Below are 21310 nucleotides of genomic sequence, written 5' to 3'. Positions count from 1 at the left end.
ATTTGGTAAGCTAGAGGCCACAGAGGTGAAATATAAAGCGTATTTTGATATCTTTATTTTTATCGATTCTGAAGTCTTTCATGATCTTGCACGAAACTTCATCTCCGAGAAGCTCAGTTGTCTGTAAGTCCCATCCCACCACCAAAATCCCTGCACGCCTGTTATGTGGAAATTTCCATTCAAGTTACTGAAGGCGCAATAGGGACCATGCCACCAGCCTCCTTTGTGCACCTCTGAAGCACAATTCTTCCCAGACAGTGGAGCGTGATCCGCGTCGTTCGTCGAGAATTGTTGATTGTTGCTACGTGGGAGAATACCATATCCGGGATTATACCCGGAGCAACCGGATACTTGCAGTCTGTAGTTGTCCTTACTCGACCCAACGCGGAAATCGCTGAATAACGGCGCGAATATTAAAGAGAGCAATTTGGGATGGATATCGGGTTTCAGAAGGTAAATATCGGGTCAAAGTCAAGTATATGTTCTAAGCACTGATCGGATTCATTCGATTGTGTCTCAACGAGAGAGGATCGTCGCATTCAGGAGTGTTCGGTCCCCGTCAGACCGTCAAAACGGGAGACTTTCGTATTCATTCCGACCTCTGGTGTTTAACCTTTGGCTACTTTCGTTAATTTTGTTCTTCATTTTATTCCGCCTATTGACATTTCAAGAGCTTTTTGGAGGTACAGAACTTCAATATATAATTCGAAAGTATGTTGTGATATTGAAATGAACCCGGTTATTTTCGGCTGACACTCATCAGGGTTAACCGTCAGTAACTATAGTTGATAATAGGAAAGAACGTTGTATATCAACAACCGTATCACAAAATATGACTTCACCAGCACGAAATTTCGAATAACCAGATCAGACTTGTTAAAAATCATAGACATATTTTGTGATACGTTTTTTTGTATACAATGTTCTTTCCAATTCTCTACCAGGTTCTGAAGATTACCGGTGACGAGTGTCAGCCGAAAATATTCCGGTTAATTTCAACATGAATAGGCTATACTATTCAATTGATATTTTCCAATTTGTGTATGGTATGATGCATTGAAATAAAGCTTGCCTGCATTTAGTCACCCAGCGAGCTCCTCCAACTTTCGTGACCGCGTTGATTTCCAGTTCCATATTTCCTTCCTTCATCCATCCATACAATTCCTCCAGACCTGTAGAAAAACGATGTGAAATGATAGGAGGCGTTGGTTTTGAATCGAGCTAGTTTAACACTCGAAACCTCAGTATATTTCTGCTTGGTTTCTCGTACACCCCATGGTATACCATAATTTTGCAAAGGTGTAGCACTTTGATGCGGCGCACCAGTTACCGCAACACAATATCAGATATGGTCATTAACAAAGTATATAGGCCTGCTTTACTTTTTCCGAGCACTAAAATAGGTTGTAGCTACGTCCACTGCGTACTCGAGTCGTTATGCTTTTATCTATACTTTCACTTGTACTTAAAAGTTTTCGCCAAAACCAGTTGCTCTTTACACTTTGAATTTTCTAATCTAAAGTAGGCTATTTTAGGAAGTGAAACAGCCCCTGAATTTTCAGCAATTGCACCAATTTGCAGTGCAGTCAGTCAGTTTGCGTTTGTCGAGATGATGCATCTCGCAATCTCGAAATAAGCCACCTTCGATATGCATCTAAAAGTAGGTGGATCTTCCGCCAAGTCTACATTTTGAAACTACTTGGGTACTTTTTCAATTTTCATAACCAGGTTGACTGGAAGTAGAATATATGATACGAGGTTTATCGCGAGTGTAAGTAGCTTGTAATGTTCAATTGTACACATGGCTGTTCAAAAATAACCTTTTTTTCCTGAATCTTGCTGGCTACGTGATTAAATCGATAGGTTGCCTTAAAAAACCACGCACACCAAATTTGAATTCATTCCAACCAATATTCGCAGATTTCGTACAGTTTGAAAATTTTGAATTTGCCCAAAAATGTAGAAGCGGAGTTATTCAAGTTTTTCGATGATAATTCTGGGATGATCCACATAATTATCAAAGAAAAACTGAAATAACTCCACTTCTAAGGCTTGGAATTGAGTCAAATTTATTTTGCATCGTTTTTGAAGACAGCGCAACAATTTCATGGGGTTGGCAGAAAAATTGGAAAAAAATTGTTTTTTGCATTTTGGGGAAAATTCAAAATTTTCAAACCGTACGAAATCCGCGAATATTGGTTGGAATGAATTCAAATTTGGTGTGCGTCGTTTTTCAAGGCAACCTAACGATTTAATCACGTAGCCAGCAAGATTCAGGAAAAAAGGTTATTTTTGAACAGCCCTTTGTACATTCTATTTCTGATATGATAATGAAATATTTTCTCGTGATGATTCAATCGTTGGTTTTAGTTCCTTTTCTTGTGACAGAAGGATGGTTCAAACTATAACCAGTATAGCAAAGTATGATGTAACAATCAAAGTTACAAGTCACCGTTACCATATTCAAGCTCGAATCTTGTTTGTTTTCATTTTTACATGACACGTTGGAGTCATGTGCTTAGCTTGAGATTCATGTCTTTGATGATTGGCGAGGAACAGTCGGTATAGTCCATCTCCTGTCTGGCGTTAAGCAATGGTACATTAGCAATAGCAGTTGTCATTAAGGTTCATGCTTTTAAATGGAGTCCTAGTTGAAGCTTGGAGAGAGTAATGTGTCAAAATGTGATTTACAGATTTTCAATGTTCAAGAACTCTATCAAGCACAGTATTTGATAATCCGAAACCGATAGGTTTAAATAAAACAAAATCGACCATATACAAGCCTTGTGATGTTCTACCTACAGTAAAACTGTAGAGCTTATTTTCTAGCAGACATTTAGTGGACGATTATTTAAATCGGATCCATGTTCAATGTTCACATGCCTATACGATTTTGTCTTCGATATCAGTATAAGCCTCCTAAAAAATTCATCTAATCAATTTACCACAAGATTGCGATACAGTAACAATTTATAGGAAGGTGTCGGTGCAATTTGGAGTAGTCGTTAAAATCATAGACACCCACCTGGGCCTAAGCGATATAATTTGTGTTCCACTCCTGTTATATAATTGAATAAAAGAAGAAATTATATGTTACTGCCTCGTTTCGCACAACTGGCTTAAGAAATTCGACAGCAACGCTCACATTGACTGATGAAATTTGTAAACATAGGATACGAATTTCCGATGCCTAGCAGCCTTATTGCTCATCGTTATTCCGATTATGTTTACTTCGGTGGATTGCGTGTATAGCTTTTGACAAACGTTAACACGATGCACCAATCCGAAAAAAGTTGACAAACTTCACTATTTAACCTCCCGTGACCTATAAAATATTATTCTTTAATACTTTAAAAAGACCAAGTGACGATCGACAAATTCAACCTGAAGGAATTAGATGAAATTCAAAATCTTCCTACCTAGCCAGAAATCTCCTTCACGATTCCCGAATCCGTTCACGTAATCAACCCAGCCTCGGTTGAAATCCACGTCTCCATATTGTCTTCGCTGGAAAACCTGCAACGGAATTCAACTATACAATAACATATCACAAATCTCATTAATTCGCCAAGTTCGAGGGTCGAATGTGTAAAATTTTACTCTTCTTCTTTATATTACGATTTTGTTCATCTTGCATCAAGCATCCTCATTACGTTACTAACGATGTGACGCATCTTTGAAGGATTGCAAAAATGACTCACAATCCATTCCTTGTTTGCAATCCGCTTCTCCTTCTCAAGTTCCCTCATTACTTCCGACATTACTTCCGGACCCTACATGAAACATACACACAGTGGAACGTTCGTCGGGGATGTAAAACTGCTCGCATACCAACCCCACAATTTCCCTTTGAGACCCATTTGCCGTCGACGTACCTTCTCATGCAAAATTTGGCTACAAAAGATAAGTTTTATTCCGATTCTATATTAAACACAAATTCTTCATACCTGACGAACGCGAGCAGATCGCGATTCCGAAAATAAATAGAATACAATTCTTTAGCGACATTTTCAGAACTTCGGGACGGTCCAGAAGATCATGCGACCAACTTCCAGTGAGCCACACACGCAAATGTCTCTCAGTTCCGTGTGCACCAATTTATTATGAATTACATTTTCCCATGCACCATCAAATTCCTATCACCTGCAATACGTGTGCAATGACGATCTGCTGTAATCCACTGACTGTGATTTCGAGGATGTCCGCTAATCGATATCGTTTATGAAATACGTCGAATCGCGTTTGCCAGGAAGCTCACTCCATGAAACGTCAAATGTTATGTTTTGACGCAGACAAGGAAACTCTTACTTTCGAACAGACTAGGAATTTTGCGACATCGCTTGTTTCACGACCATCACAAAACCAGCAACAATATATCGTATCAATAGGGCAGGGGTTCTCAACATTCCATGCATAACGGGTCACATTTTACCAACAGACGCAACGGGGAAGCGAGTGGCGCAGTTGGTTAAACACTGCAGCCACGACACCAATGGATGGTGGTTCGAGTCTCGGCTCTGCCGTGTTTCTATGTGTCGGAGGTTTATCTGGGCTCCTCATCGCCGAACCCGCTGTAAATACAGCGCGTTGAAAAGCTCAGAAGAAGAGAGAGCCGAACTCTAGAAAGGAGGCATCAAATGAGCCGAAAAAAGACTCAAGTTCAAGAAGACATGCCATTATGAAATGTATGAAATTTACTGTGTGGGCGCAAATAACCACGAGTTGCAAGCGCCAATTATATGAGTTAATAAAAACAACAACAGACGCAACGGGTCTCAGAACACTATAATAGAGATGGTGTGAACCTCTGAAATGTTCAGGTTCGTGTGAACGCGAATCTTTTCGAAAGGTTCTGTGTGAACGCGAAGGTGACGTCATATTGCTACTTCCTGCATTTCAGTGAAGTGATAACCTATAATAATGTACACCAGAGGTCTCAAACTCAAATGTGCTCGCGGGCCAGTTTTCCCGTTTTGACGACGCCGCGGGCCGCAGCACTTATAGGGGTATTCTATGTCTTCCCAAGTAGGCCTTATTTGGCGGGAACGAATTGTCCTATTGAAAGTGAGCCGATCCAGCAGACTGACAGTAAACACACATCGTCAAAATGTGATTTACTCCCGTATCAATTTAAGCCTGGCACGAAGAAAATCATCACATTTATAACTATATGAATAGAACTGTTGTTGTACTTGATATATATTAATTATAAGATATAGACACCATTGGGCGGACAAATGTATGATGCCATCATAAAAGCTATCGGGTTATAATTTTGCAGCTACTGTGAATATTTTGAATTTAACAGATTGATAATAGAGAATGATTTGATATCAAAACATTTTTAGGTTGAGCATTGTATTTCCAATCCAGGATTCGGGTGTACTTCTGATATGTATGATATTAATCTCATTGCCAAATATCTTCTAATACAGGAGCAGAAGAAAATATAAATATAATATAAAAATATTATTGAATGTCTTAGTGACTGAAATGTCGGAACGCCGAACAGCCCATTGTTGTTACATCGTTGGAGCATACCACTACGGTACTCGGTACCTTGAAGTGGCATTAATAACATGGTTTAGCGACCAAAGATGTAACTAACTGATTGTCCATGGTTGCCATAACTACTCGCTTAGTTAGTGAATACCAAGCTGCGACCTTCTGGTCTATTACTACTCCCCTGATACGCTATTAGTTTGTTGCGTCCATGGTTCTAACAAATTCACGGCATTCCGAGTCACTCCGAGTCAACTTGAATCATTTTGATTTTGCCATCGAGTTAGTTAGCCCGAGTCTGAGTAATTCTAAGAAAGGTCGCGTCCAATTCCAACTCACAAATTTCAGTCACGAATCGTCTAAGGGTAAGGTTTTGTCATCATGAATTGGAAATGTGGCGAAATAGTGAATCTTCCCCTGCATGGTAGCGTTTGCAATAGAAGTGGTAGTGAAGTTTGATGAATAGTTTCAGGCTTTCGGAGCAATTTAAGAGGGAATTTTGACTTTATAACCTGAAAATATATATGTGACACTTGGATATTGTTAAATTATTCAAAATTTGAAATGTCGTCGCGGGCCGCACGAAATGCTCTGGCGGGCCGCATGCGGCCCGCGGGCCGCGTGTTTGAGACCTCTGATGTACACGATACCTATAGCGACGACTCGGGCCACATAGCGCCACAATATACTGAAGTACATATTGACGTTTTAAATGCCGCCAAATGTATCAACTGGGGCAATCAACTGATACAATAAATAATCCCATAAAATCAATATCTTCCGTCGCTTTGCCAACAATTTTGACGACGACGCGAAAAGGAATATAAGCTTACGCCTTAACGGTCTAGGCCAGACCGGACACTGTAATCGGCGTCTGAGTATTGCTATACGTTGATATTGAGCAGTGTGTAAAACTGGTTTCTGTACTTGCTACCGATATTACTTCATTAACAAGTTATACAGCATTAGTCAATACCCTAACCGCACGGATTTGGTTTTTATGATACAATAAACATGAAATCGAGATGGACCCGTACGCCTGCTAGATTTTTTACATCAGACAACGACATGAATTTCACTGATTGGCTGAATAAGCATCATTCGCTGACAGGTAGTGTATTTCGCTTTTGATGTTGTCTGATTGCAGGTCAAGCTCACAGCAGAGAGTCACTTCCCAATCGGAAAGCTGGATATTTCGAGCAAACTTTTACAACAAAGCAAGTAAAATGTTTGAGATTGTAAATGTGCATGCTCGTTTAGTGTTGACATTTTTACGCTGCCAGTGCCATGAATAGAGTGACCCGCAGTTGAAATGCAATAAATTTCAACCGACTTATAATGAAGTGAAAATTGTAATATCTGAAAAAGGTTCACAGTGCAGAACCGACCAAGGTTCGTTTGTGAACGTGAACCTCTAAATTTCTGAGGTTGACACACAGAACGCGAACATGAACCTCTACATTTCGGAGGTTCACAGACAGGACGCGAACGTGAACCACACGTTTACACTATTATCCATATACTTGATATATATGTTAAGATGACATTCTAAAGTAGGGAAGTCCAACCGGACGCCGTCTGAGTTTTTTGTGCGGTCCGCTAGTCATTTTCATTCCGAATAGTATTTTGAACTATAAATCTTTGCCCAGTTAGCATCTACCGGTCAGCTTTTTAGGGACGTAGTAACAGCATAAGGAGTTGTTGCCCTTTGTGCCTTTGCTTATTTTATTTTTCCTGATGCGCAATCTTGCTTCCAAAACCGACTGAATGAGGCTAGAGTTTTAAGTGTCAGTTAGGGCGTGTATTTTTATAGCGCAGTGTTGAGTGTGCATATATTCAACATTACTTCAACTTTTATTAAAATTAAGTACCACTTTCTCACGATTTCAGGGCAGCAATGACTTGTCCTAGTGTTCACTGATCAACGGCGACTGGCAATCTCTGACATTAATTTTGCGATTTGCATTAAATATATGTGTACTTGCGGCAGAATTAAAGTGTCGCCTGCATAGTTAACACATGTGTTATGGCTGCGCACAATAGAGAATTTTCCCCATAAATCAAAGCGCCAATACTCAATATCGTTAGGGTGGCATATAGTGTCTGTAGTGTATTGATTTCAATTGACGTGTCGCCTAGACCAGGGAGAATCACTTTGTCCATTTCATTACATAGTCCTCCATCTCGATCGAGCCGCAACTCAATGCGACAGCATTCGATCATTTCACAATCCCATAGTTCAGGAATGTATATTAGTGCTGTTAAAAAAAAACCTTTTTTACGGAATCTTGCTGGCTCCGTGATTAAATCGTTAGGTTTTCTTAAAACACGACGCACACTAAATTTGAATTCATTCCAACCAATAATCGCGGAATTCGTAGAGTTCGAGAATTTTGAGCTTACCCAAAAATGCAAAAATATTTTTTTTTCGAATTTTTCTGTCAACCCCATGAAATTGTTGCGCTGTCTTCAAAAACCATTCTAAACAAATCTGACTCAATTCCAACCCGTAGAAGCTGAGTTATTTGAGTTTTTTTTGTGATAATTCTTCGATTATCCACCGATCAAGGATAATCCCCGAATTATCAGAGAAAAACTCAAATAACTCAGCTTCTACGGGTAGGAATTGAGTCAGATTTGTTTTGCATGGTTTTTAAAGACAACGCAACTCTTTCATGGGGTTGACAGAAAAATTCGAAAAAATTTTTTTTTTGCATATTTGGTAAACTCAAAATTTTCAAACTCTACGAAGTCCGCGATTATTGGTTGGAATGAATTCAAATTTGGTGTGCGTCGTTTTTCAAGGCAACCTAACAATTTAATCACGGAGTCAGCAAGATTCGGGTAAAAAAGTTTTTTTGAACAGCCCTAATGTATATATTATATATAGTGGTACACCAAGTATATTAGTTAGGGATGGTGCGAACCACTGAACGGTTCTGTGTGAACGCGAACGTGAAATAATGACGTCAGGTGACGTCATATTGCTAATTCCAACCCTGCATTTCAGTGGAGTGATATATTAACGTACACGATACCTAGCGACATTATGCCACAATGCTGAAGTAAATGCTGACTTTTTAAATGTCACTGAATGTATCAACTGGGGCAATCATATGCTATAATAATCACATAAAATCAATACCTTCCGTCGCATTGCCAACAATTTCGACGAGGGCTTCGAAGGAAATATAGTCTTACGCCCCCACGTTTCAGACCAGACCGGACAATGTATTCGGCGTCTGACTATTGCTACATTGATATTAATCAGAGTGCGGGTTTGTATACTTGCTACCGATGTTACCTCATTACCAAGTTATAAAGTTGCCAACAGACCAATCGCACGGATTTGGTTTTCCTGATACAATAAACATATCAAATCAAGATAGATCCCGTACGCCTGCTAGATATTTTACATTAGACAACGATGTATTCTATATATCAATATCATTGATTGGTTGAATGCATATGATTCGATCACTACCTAATATGTACTGTATTTCGTTCTTGATTTTGTGTGATTGCGGGTCAAGCTCACAGCAGAGAGCCACTAAATATTCAAAAACGGAAAGCTGAATATTTCGAGCAAACCTTTGTACCATATCAAGTAAAATTTTTGAGATTGGCAAGGTGTATGCTCGTTTTTCGGTGTTGATTTTATATGTTGCCAGCGCCCTACATAGAGTGGTCCGAAATTGAAACGCAAATAATTTCAACCAAAGATGTTATAACGACGTGGAAAAATTGTAATATATGAAAAAGGTTCACAGTTCAGAACCTACCATGGTTCGTTTGTGAACGTGACAGTCTAAATTTCTGAGGTCCACACACATAACGCGAACGTGATTCTCACGTTCACACCGCCCCTAATATTAGCTCTCGATTATGGCGCTGGTGCTAATACTGTATAGCAGGGGTGGGCAAACTACGGCCCGTGGGCCGAATGCGGCCTTTCACACTGTTCTGTGCGGCCCGCGAGAGTCTAAATAAACTTATTAAAATACTGATAAAATGTGTACTAAAAATTGAATTAATGCAGGGACTTGATAAAACATTTTCTGTGTATATTTCACCATGATAATTCTAAGTCAGTGGTTCTTAAACTGGGGGCGCACCCCCTTGGTGGCGTGAAAGCATCTGATGAGAGGCGTGAAGCTTCGCTCAACTGAAAAAAATTTCGCACAGGTCGCGATTTCCATCCCTTTCATAATTATTGTTGTGTATTTAGTCTGAATTTCATATTTAAAAATCTTTCATCCACAGTCGTAACCTTCCATGTCATCAAACTAAACGTTAGGTTCGCTAGCATCCTGGTTGCGTTTTGTGGTATGACGATAAGGGGGGCGCGAAATTTTTTACCATCATATGCAATGTAGGCCTACCCTCAAAACTGCGCACGTGCGCAAATGCGCACTACTGACACGGTCTCTGCGCACAGAAAATCTAAGTTGCGCACAAAAAATCCGAAGTGGTGACCTTTTTTTTAGTCGTTACGCACTGTTGTACAAGGGTCTGCATCACAGTAAGTTGGTGAGTGTGCGCAAAATCGTCAAAAATTAGAGGGAACATTAATCATTAGGGGGGGGGGGCGTGTCTTAAAAAGTTTGAGAACCAGTGTTCGAAGGTAGATACTTACTGTATTATATTTTATATTTAATTTCTGGTGCGAAAGCCCGATCTCAAGACCCACGCAGTCTGAAAGGTTTCAACTGCTAAACAATACAGTAATCCTAAACGAGATTGACATATAATTCGGATCACGAGTGAGATTTCAGATTGGCCACTCCAGTTTTAATGATTTCAGTGATGTGCCTATATAAGAATGATTCGCGCGTGTCATATAGGTAGATTCGTTTTCTGTATGCGTAGAATTAGGGTGTTTATGTATTATCTACACATAGTAGAAGCGTGTTTGAAGCTAACATGGTTATGATGCTGTCAGCATTGTGCGTCCTGGAACTGAACCAAAAGTGGAATTAGTAAATCTATGAGCAGATCGCTGCTCAAAGATTTAAATTTCAATCCTGTTCTAAGAATCGGGACTATCGACTTTCATCTCTATAGTTTTGACAAATTGGCTATTGAGGTCGACCAGCCTATGAAATCTCGCCACTATTTCTGACGCGTGTACGATATCATCAAAGCAATGTTTGAATTGTTTTAAATAAGCACATATATTATGTTTTCACTATATAATCAAATACCAATATTGCGTTTTGGTTTATAGTCCCAATTTTATATAGTGCGGCCCGCGAATGGATTCAGATTTTGAATGCAACCCGCGAGCTCAAAATTTTGCCCACCCCTGCTGTATAGCATAATAGCATCACCATGCTGCCTGAAAACGATTACCTGAACAACTGTTGATCATGAAATCGGGTTAACCGATAGCTAAAACGACCTGGCGATCGCCACAAAACATTGCATGCTGCGTAAATAGTATTTATTCCAGCATTTATCACGGTTAAATCCTGTTTTTTGATCTTGATTCCTCCAACTTGCTGCGATCTCTAAAATATACACATTAGAATAATGAACATTGAACAACGCACATTCTCAATCGCCACACTCCAGTATATGCTTTGAGCAGATCTGTGATCCTGGAAAGTGTGGATTGTTGTTGTTGATGACAAGGGGTGTGAAGCTCTTCGCCTGTAAGGCCAGGTGCGTCACGGACTAGGATGTGCAGACGGTATATCAAACTTTTTACAAATGTAGTTTCGAGCATTTATCATTCGAAGAATGCAACTATTGGGACATTATGTGGGTAGGTACCGATATACAAATATTCACCACACGCTAGATTGGCTAGAACGAACTCTGCAACGTGGGGTAACATTTCTGGGACGATCGCAGTAAATTTTCGCGTGTTGCGGCTATTTTAAGCTCACGAAACATGTCGAATTAAAAGTTTTTATGAAAGTCACATCGTTGGCAGTGCAGCAAAAATGCTCGACTGTTTCAGGTACAGCGCAATGTCGCATAGATCAGTCTCGCCAATTCTCTTCATAACCGCAATCATCATGCATCGGACATGCTGTACATACCGATGATAGCGGGGGATTGTGCATATAACGTCATATCAATAATTTGACTATCGTATTGATATCATGAACATATTAAAAATCCGCAATAGGCCAATTGCTATATCTGCTTACTGGTTACGGCATGGATCAGCGTGATGCAAATTTAGAATATCGCAATTGCTACTATCTTCAGCGACATGTCGTTTCAAGTCAGGGTTCAGTCAAGTATAGTTATACAGTAAATAAAGGGGCTGACCTTTTAATTATTAAAATGAATATTCAGGATCAATGTTCCCTCTAAGCTGCGCACGTGCGCAAATGAGCAGCGCTGAAGCGGTCTCTGCGCACAGAAAATCCAATCTGCGCACAAAAAATCCGAAATGATGTTTTTTAAGTCGTTGCGCACTGTTGTCCAAGGGACCACGCAGGCACGCAGACTCGTGAAAAATGAGAGGGTATACATTGCCAGGGGCAAATAGTGTGATCGCTGAAGTCTGACACCGAGGTACAAGTGCGGCCGCAAAGGTAGATATTGCGCTCCGTGAAGAAATGAGACTTAGCAATCACGTGCGCTCAACGAAAAACCTTTTCTTTTAGTATGGTCTCATACGCGTGAGCGATAATGATATCATTTCAATAGCGGATTATTTTCTAGGAATGGCGAAATAACATGGTTTAACAAAGTTACAAATAACAATGGGCTAGCTCGAAGTTAATTTGCGAGAAACTAGCGAATAGTCCTCATTGCTCAGCATTGATTTCCTCGGGACCGTAACTGTCGCACCCCAAACCCCCAATTAGGGGGCTGAGCTCGAAGGGGGCCCAAAATTATTTCTTGAATTAACATAAATCATGGTGTATTATTTTGGAATTTTTCAAAATATTTTTCGCGCGATTTAATTTTGTCAAATATCTTGATTATTGGGTACCCTTCCAAAAACAAAAAAATATGCGTGATTTAGAGAAATGGGTACTTGGGCGTCGGCCATTACCTTGCCACGACGCACCAAGACATATGAAGTTATAGGCTATGTGACATGCGACTCCGAGAAGTGCGCCAAAACGATCAGCAGTGAGAAAACCTTGGCCGAAAGGACTGCCCTTATGCTGACCGAAAACTTCGATATATATAGGCTTACCATACGTCCTCTTTTAAGAGGATTTGTCCTCTTTTTTGACTTTTTTGAAAGTGTCCTCGGAGGACGCCCTTTTGTCCTCTTTTTTGAGATTTTGTCCTCTTTTTTGAAAATTTAGGTCAGATTTAGAGGAAATTGCGAGTGATATGCCGCAAATTAGCGCAGAAGTGAAGCTCCGGCGGGTATTTCGGAGGGAAAAGTGGTGATTTCAGCTCTGAGCGAAAAGAAGACCTTTTTTTTTTTTTAGTCATCCACCTGGTAATGTGGAGTGAAAAACGTGTTTTTGAGCTCTGAGTGGAAGTGATGACCTTTTTTTTTTTTTTTTTTTTTTTTTTTTTTAGTCAACCGATCATGAAGCGGGTGAAATTTACCTGTTTTTGAGAATTCTTCTACAGTTATGCTTGACTGAAATTTCTGAAAAAGTGTCCTCTTTTTTCATTTCCGAAATATGGTAAGCCTAGATATATATATATACATATAAGTTTGATTGTCCATAGGCGCTTGAATGGCTGGCGCTGAATGTTCATGTGCTGGCGACAAATGCCATGTCGAGGGAACATTATTTGCCAGTAGAGGAATACCAATTTGAAATCGTGTTCGTCTTTTAGTTTAGTACGCTTGAGCGATTTCAATGTCTTTTGACATAGCAGATAGGAGTTCACGAAATAGCATCATGTAACGAAGTCATTATACCAACGGGTGCGCCCGAAGATGTTTAATTAATATTTAGAGGACCTACCTTTTCTAACACACCTCACTCGATCAGCCTTACCGGTAAATCTGATTATGTGAGCAGAGAGAGGATAAAAATGGATAGCAATAGATATATGCAATTCCCGATCATATTGACCGATTCAATCATGAATCATATAAAATTTTCGCGCTTCGCGCGTCCAGACGACACAACCACCCAACCAGCCCCCTATGTAGATGATAAGTATCGGCAAAAAGTGCAGAGCCCGAGGGGGGCCTGGTTGCGCACTATTGTCCAAGGGCCTGCGCAGTGAGTTAACGTGTTTGCGCAGACTCGTGAAAAATTAGAGGGAACATTGTTCAGGATCTATATTTACTCGCTTATCCCTACGTTTTTAAATTTGCAATTATTTCAAACCGATACTTAATTCGCTTTACAACGTTACCTGGCGCGAAAATGCCTTCAAATTTCAGTACCGTTCATACGATAATATATGGAATAGCCGTGTAATTAATGATTTTCTGTAGTACAACGCAAGATACTTTTCTACATTCTCGCGTAGAGAGTGTCTGTCTTTTTAGCTTGCTAAGAATGGACAAAGAACGTTCAACAGCAGCAGTTATTGGCTGGCAACACTGAAGTTGTGCGTAGGCCTACACTGCTGGTGACACATCGTGTTGCTTCATTCTGCCAATGTTGTCTACATCACAATTTTTCACCCGGCGTTTCCTAATATCCATCCACATTCAAGTCGAAATACAAGCAATTACTACTAAATAAATACAGTCCATCCTCAAGATTACCGGACCACGACTGACCTATCGATCTCGCTTCCCATGACATGCCGCCCTATTTCTTGTCGCATTCTTTTTCTATACTATCTTCTTTACTTTCATTCAGTGTGCATGCCTCCTCTTTACATCGCCTAGGCCAGTGGTTCCCAACCTTTTTCATCTCGTGCCTCCCTTGGCCGAAATTTTAGCCAAAATTCCCCCCTTATGATAAATCTGCCGATGATTAGAAATGGTCATTTTACCGCGCAAACACCTGTTGACTGATAGAATAAGACGTGCGGTACCGAGTGTTTGTTTCTAGCAGTGCTGTAATAACACTTTGTAGACCTCCAAAAACAGTGGTCTTGGTCCCAATCAGACAAATTCTGGAAGGCTTGACTCAACGGACCCCCACACTTCCTTTTGTGTTTTCGGCTTACCATGCCCCAATCGCTAATATAACTGCTGTGAAAAATCAGTATCCATAAATTTACTGGTCTCGCGATTTTTTTCTTAAGTTTGCGTATGCATTTGGCCAAGAATATTGGTACTTTCATATATAGCCGGGTTGACAAGACTCGAGTCTGACTCGAGTCACCATTTCTGATGACTCGACTTGACTCGAGTCATTTTCTCAAAATACGGAAACGACTCGACTCGAGACAATCTGGGTATTGACTCGACTTGGACTCGAGTCATTGTGCATGACTCGAAACAATCCATATGACTCAAGACTATAAAACGGCCAAAACCGACATTTCACTGTAATTTCGAAGAGCAGTAAAGTGACCACCCTGTTGGAATTTCGTCTATTGATCCTGGTACTTGACAATGCGACAAGAAACTGCTCAAAGTGAGAAAAATTAGTATATCATAAATCCAAATCATTCAATATCACCAAACAGTGATGACTTGAGTGTGACTTGACAATGACTCGGACTCGACCAACTGCTCGGTGACTTGGACTCGGACTTGACTCAATGGTGAATTGAAAATGACTCGAGTCATAACTATGAAAGTGAGATTGACTTGTGACTATTGGAGCCTCGTGACTGGGTTACAGCCCTGATATATAACATACACGTGATCAGATTCCCTGCTGGAGCTCATTGAAATTTAGGACACCCGTTACGTTTCGGCAACATTGCACCAAGTTAACCATGCCTTCTTTCGATCGGCTGGCTGTTCACTAAAAATAAAGCAAGGCTAGCGATCTCTTTGACTTGAATTGATGACGTTGGAATATTTTGTCACTGTCTGAAAATTTTGACTTGAAAATATAAGATAAATACTCTCACTAGAGGCCTTGTGATAGATTCGGCACGAAATTTGCTTGCTTAGGATATATTTGATTGAGAGGCCGTCGCTGGCCTACAAAATTTTCTTGCGAACTGCAGCACATCTGAACTAGTTGTAAAAAGGGGTGGGGTGGGTGTGGGATTTGTATGTGAAAAAGAGATTTCAAATAGCATTTGCACATACTTTCAGCAAACAAAAAACAGCCATAACGAGCATACGTTCGGATATAACTGGTTGACTACATGACAGTTCGGACATGAACAATTTGCGAAATCCGTTACAATTCTAAAGTGAAATTCCTCCCTAAAAATTGCAAAATTCCCCCCAAGGGGGGAATTCCTCCCCGGTTGGGAACCACTGGCCTAGGCCAAGGTGGGTGTCAGATTCCATAGACTACTGCTTGTCGCTTCGACATCTTCCTGTCTTTTCATTGTATCGCATTTTGTGGTGTATTGAACTGATAAAATTGCTAATAAACCAATGATGATGAATATAAGAACGCAGTCTTGCGTCAGTTAGGATATTGCGGTACTTTGAGGAGCAAAACGCCATGCCAACCTATTTGTTTAATTTGATCGTCTATGATTCACAATTAGCAGACAATGGGCCGTCTACACGGTAGGCTACAAGTCGGCTACAAGCTGTAAAATGTCGAATGATAAGTTCACCGACACTGCAAACATCTACGATACAAACGAAATGCAGGTTGCGAAAGATATTTGACTTTGTCAAGAATTTTGACAATTTTTTGACCTAAGGCTATCATTTTGTCAAAATATTGACATATTGTATATTGGCATATTTTGACATGTCGAAAAAAATCGCCCTATTGATCAGCAATATCTTGGGAAGAATTCTAGCAAACGAAGACTAAAGGGTTGGCCTGGATATGAAACCCGCTTCATTTGTTCATAGTCTGGCAAAATTCACAAAGTCATCGATGAGTTGAGCTATTCGCCTTTCACCAGAGACTTTCGTGTAGCGGACTAGCCTATCAATGCTATTGATCTTGACTCGGTAGAGAGATGCATGACATAGATTATTAGGCAACATTCGAAGATGATCGATGATGTTCAATGAGTCCACTGAGAATAGCACGAATGAATAGAACAGATGGGTCGTCAATTCTCGCTTTTCATTTTCTATCGCAACGCAACTATTTATTGATCTCCGTCGTTTTCCGCGGCCTGGATCTATATCGTCAATCATATCGAACGCGGAATGCTCTGCGGTCGTCGCAGATAGGGATGGTGTGAACCTCTGAAAGGTTCAGGTTCGTGTGAACGCGAACCTTTTTGAAAGGTTCTGTGTGAACGCGAACGTGAACCTCATGACGTCACGTGACGTCATATTGCTAATTCCAACCCTATATTTCAATTAAGTGATAGCCTATGTTAATGTACACGATACCCAGCGACGACACGGGCCACATAATGGCACAATGCTGAAGTACATATTGACGTATTAAATGTCGCTAAATGTATCAACTGAGGCAATCAAATGATATAATAATCCCATGAATCAATATCTTCCGTCGCTTCGCCAACAATTTCGACGAGGACTTGTCAGACAATACAAGCGTACGCCTTAACGGTCCAGGCCAGACCCGAAAATGTATTTGGCGTCTGAATATTGCTACATGGATATTGCGCAGAATGTAAAACGGGTTTCTATACTTGCTACCGCTATTACTCCATTAACAAGTTATACAACAATAGCAAGCACCCCAATCCCACGGATTTGGTTTTTATGATACAGTAAACATGTGAAGTCAAGATTGACGCCGTACGATACTAGATTTTTACATCAGAAAACGATATCGATTGAATAAGCATCATTCGCTATCTACATGTAGTGTATTTCGCTCTTGATATTGTGTGATTTCCGGTCAAGCTCACAGCAGAGAGTCACTAAATATTCACAAACGGAAAGCTGGATATTTCGAGCAAACTTTTGTTAGAAAGTAAGTAAATTTTTGAAATTGTCAAGCTGTCGGTCGTTTATGCTACCAGTGCCATGCATAGAGCGGTTCGCAGATGAAATGCAATAAATGTGAACCAAATAAGTTATAATGAAGTGAAAATTGTAATATATATGAAAAAGGTTCACAGTGCAGAACCTACCAAGGTTCTGTTGTGAACGCGAACCTCAAAATTTCCGAGGTTCACACACAGAACGCGAACGTGAACCTCACGTTCACACCATCCCTAGTCGCAGACGCCATACGAGATCAGTCAACTGTGGGGAAGCATAAGGCTACAGCTTGATTCGGGAGTTCTAGCGAATTTTAGTCGAGCTTGCACTGCATTATCGTTGTTGTATATTTTTGTTTTGGTATTCATGGTGTTTCAACAAGTATGATCATTTACATCAGGTTGATATTCATTGTCTGCGGACTAGCAGTATCGTTCAATTTCGTTCTAGTATTTTGTAAGACACCGCTTACGCAGATCACATGGCGCGAAGGAGCCTAGATATATAAAGCTGATATACGGTCATATACTGTATAGTTACCGAATACATTCGAAAACGCAACTCTATTATTCTGTTGCGATAGATGATGATGGGCGTTGGAAGAGTCAGATGTCTCTTGTAGAATCGTATACGCGATGTAGGCTACCGTTTCCCACGCCGTATATCGCATTATGAGGCACGGTCAGTAGCAGGACCGTAACTGCCGCAGCCTAATCCCCCCTATTGGGGGAGGGGCGAGCTTCAAGGAGGACCAAAATTGTTTAGTGAATTAGTATAAATCATTGATGTTTTTTTTAATTGATGCAACTTCCTCAAAATTCTTTCGCACGGGCCGCGATTTAGTGTTGCCAAATATCTTGATTATTGGGTACCCTTTCCCCAAGACCAAAAAGACAAACGTTTTTGGGGCCTGACGAAGTGCTGTTTCGGTCCTTGGCACATTGCACCATTTACGAGTAAGGCAATGAGTACCCTGGCCAGCTAATAAATGTAGCAATATATTCAAATCAATTACCTCCACAATATTTGCTTATATTTACAGAACTGTGATTGTAGTGAAAATGGATGGTATCGATACATTGCGTTACGGTCATTCCACTTTGGATCAGTTACTACCACGAGAAATATGGGTAAAGATATTGGACTATGTGCCGCTGAAGCAACGTCTAGACGGCGTGCAATTTGTGTGTCAGATGTTTGCTGACATATGTCCGGAATTGACCGAACTAGATTTCAAGGATTGCATCTACATGCCGGATGAATTATGCGTGAGGACAGTAACGAAAAATCATAATTTCGTCCGTTATATGTCCTTTCGAGATTGCACTTGGTTTTCCCATACTGTGTACTCGAAATTTCCTTCGTTGAATAATCTGATGACACTAGATCTGACTGGTGTCCAATTCTTCGTCGCCAAACATCTGATTCCTCTTATTCAAAGAACTCCGGTTCTTCAAAATCTTAGTTTGACAATATCCCGGACAGCTCTCTTCGAGCTCATCTCTCGCATGGAGGATCGAATGCTACAATTGAAAATTTTCCATGCCAACGTTCTAGATAATATATGTTCTCCCTGCTACATGTCAGTTCGACATCTGGAATTTCAAGTGCAGTATTTGGATAAGTTTATCAAGTCCGACCGTCACAACGATACCTTCTCGGTTTCAATCATCAATAGTTGGGATCCATTTTTCGACTCCGATATGGAAATCGCAGGTGAGCAAATATTTCCTGGGAGAAATTGTACGATATATATTGATGCTCCCACGCAGAAGAATGATGCGCGTGTGACCATCATCAGGAATATTCTAAAGAATAATGCGCTGCACTGCATTCAATTAGATGTGGATAAGAGGCGTACACGGGATGGTATTCGATATTTGTCTCTTCCTATTCGTCACGACTGTGATAATGCAGTGAGGCCTTGCGTCTGTGAGGGGGAATCATTTCCCACGTCGCTCCCCGCACTACAGTATCTGTCTATCGCTCCGTTGTTCGAATGTAATAGTTTCCAGTGCTTTGCTACCACTATAGCTGGGATACTATTCGAATGTGAAATGCCGGAATTGACCCATTTATACTTCTGTTTTTTCCTTAAACAGCATGCACAGGTACCTGACAAAATTTACCAAAGGCTTAGCTCATTCATGAATATGATGGAACTTAATCTAGCGAGCCTCCGTTTAGACTTGTTCGCACTCATGGACGCCATAAAAGATTTGAATCGTCTACGGGGTCTGGCCTTTTCGTTGAATGAATCCATACTAAATCAGGCGAGACCGGACTGCGAGTCTTCCTGCCATGGACAAGGAGTGGCAGGTGTTACCACAGTATTTTTCAGTGAACTAGTAACCACTTTTCCTCATCTGAGAAAGTTGGAGCTCCACCGTTCCAAAGATTTTGACGCTCCTGTAGACACCAAGGATTTGATACCCATTTCCACATTGGCCAAACTGGAGCACTTGATTATCAATGAATTTGAACTGATAAACACTTTTCATTTTGAGGAAATGTGTCGTAATCTTCACGATATGAGATCATTCATGTTGTGTGCTGGCAACAAGGAAGTCTGGGAATGTGCGAACCTCACCAAGTATTTACATTTTATGCAAAATCTTACTTCCATCCATCTCAATGCTTCGCAATTACCAATCCTTGAAACTTTGAAGCACCTGCGCCGTTGCACGCAATTGCGAGATATTGTCATCCTTCGCAGAAGGTGTGACTTTTCTGAATGTCGAGCCAATGTAACCGCGAAAAGTATGACCGAGGAGCTTGACGCAATTTTGCGCGAGTGTAAGCTAATATGTAGGATCGGAATGTCATGTGAATACGTGGACGCTGCAGTTGCGGATGCCGTGTATGAGTACGAACGGAATATGCGCACGAATGGACGGGAGACTTCCTTGTCCTATGAGTCGTATGATGGGGACGATTATTATAACAATGATGAATGTTTGGAAGAACGGTTTTCCTCAATGTCCGAGGTGGCTACTTGTAGTCCGTTTGATTTATTTGTACGATAGTGGTGTTGTAGTATAGGTGTCCAATGTATCATTTTGAAAGTATGGTATGTAGTTAGGGTTGCATCTAAGACAAATGGTTGTTAAAAACACTTTGTTTAAAACATGTTTTAAATAGTGTTTTAAGCAAAGACCTTTTAAAATATTTTTTTTTTCATGTTGTATAATTATGCCATGATTGGGTTAATACGGACGATTACCATAGTCGACGTATGCGATATGGGATGGTTGGCACCCTCGAAATAGTTGGTAGCTATATAGCTCTATTTTCAATTGTCAATGTCAATCCACCATGACCTCACAATTGAATATTGGTGACGTCATGGCTTGAAAAAATTAAAATCAAAAAAATGTAAACAAGGGCTATGTCTTAAACATGTTTGTTTTAAATTGATCTTTGTTTTAAATGCAACCCTATATGTAGTGCTCAATTCCATATCTTGGTACGTTAGAGTTTTGGTTTAATGCGGTGGTCTGCATGATTACGGCGCTGTTTTTCTTTAACCTTCGAATACATTCTCATCACATTATAAGATTGAAGCAACTCGTTTTATTGCAATTTATCGATCGTGTCGTGTGTTAATAAATTTCTATTTATCCCCGAAGTTAATGAAGAAATTGTGGTACTAATTCGCCAGATATTTTTGACATTTCAGTGATTTCTATACAGATCTAATTTCAACCGAGATGCAACCGCAGGACTGACGAAGGCAGTTTGTGTTTTTTTCGCCTGTTTTAGCTCTCGAACACCTTGGCATGCGTTAATTATGTATACCGCACTTACTTAGCTGCGTGATAGCGAATAGCTTTGATATACAAAAAGTGACCCATCTCCGCCTCAAGAATGATGCGATTACTGCGGTAATTTTTGGTGCAACAGACA

The 21310-nt window shown here is 40.4% G+C and overlaps 2 protein-coding genes across 3 annotated transcripts in view; one reads left to right on the top strand and one right to left on the bottom strand.

The window, feature by feature from the left end:
- The window catches only part of LOC145447973 (uncharacterized), a 389824-nt gene that overhangs the window by 134186 nt on the left and 234328 nt on the right, over positions 1-21310 (top strand). The window lies entirely within an intron of this gene.
- On the bottom strand, positions 79-4237 carry LOC145448844 (ficolin-1-like). The gene is made up of 6 exons (XM_080327296.1): positions 3948-4237; positions 3836-3894; positions 3702-3773; positions 3420-3516; positions 1016-1172; positions 79-394 (listed from the first exon to the last, which is right to left on the bottom strand). Exons 1-6 carry the CDS (start codon positions 4006-4008, stop codon positions 79-81), a joined length of 762 nt encoding a protein of 253 aa, XP_080183422.1. The 5' UTR covers positions 4009-4237.

This window comes from Botryllus schlosseri, chromosome 10 (genome assembly GCF_051294905.1).
Source record: "Botryllus schlosseri isolate E-star chromosome 10, Bs_hap1, whole genome shotgun sequence".
NCBI classification, from domain to species: domain Eukaryota; kingdom Metazoa; phylum Chordata; class Ascidiacea; order Stolidobranchia; family Styelidae; genus Botryllus; species Botryllus schlosseri.
Note: the sequence above shows the minus strand (reverse complement) of the source record. Positions and strands in the feature narration are given on the sequence as shown.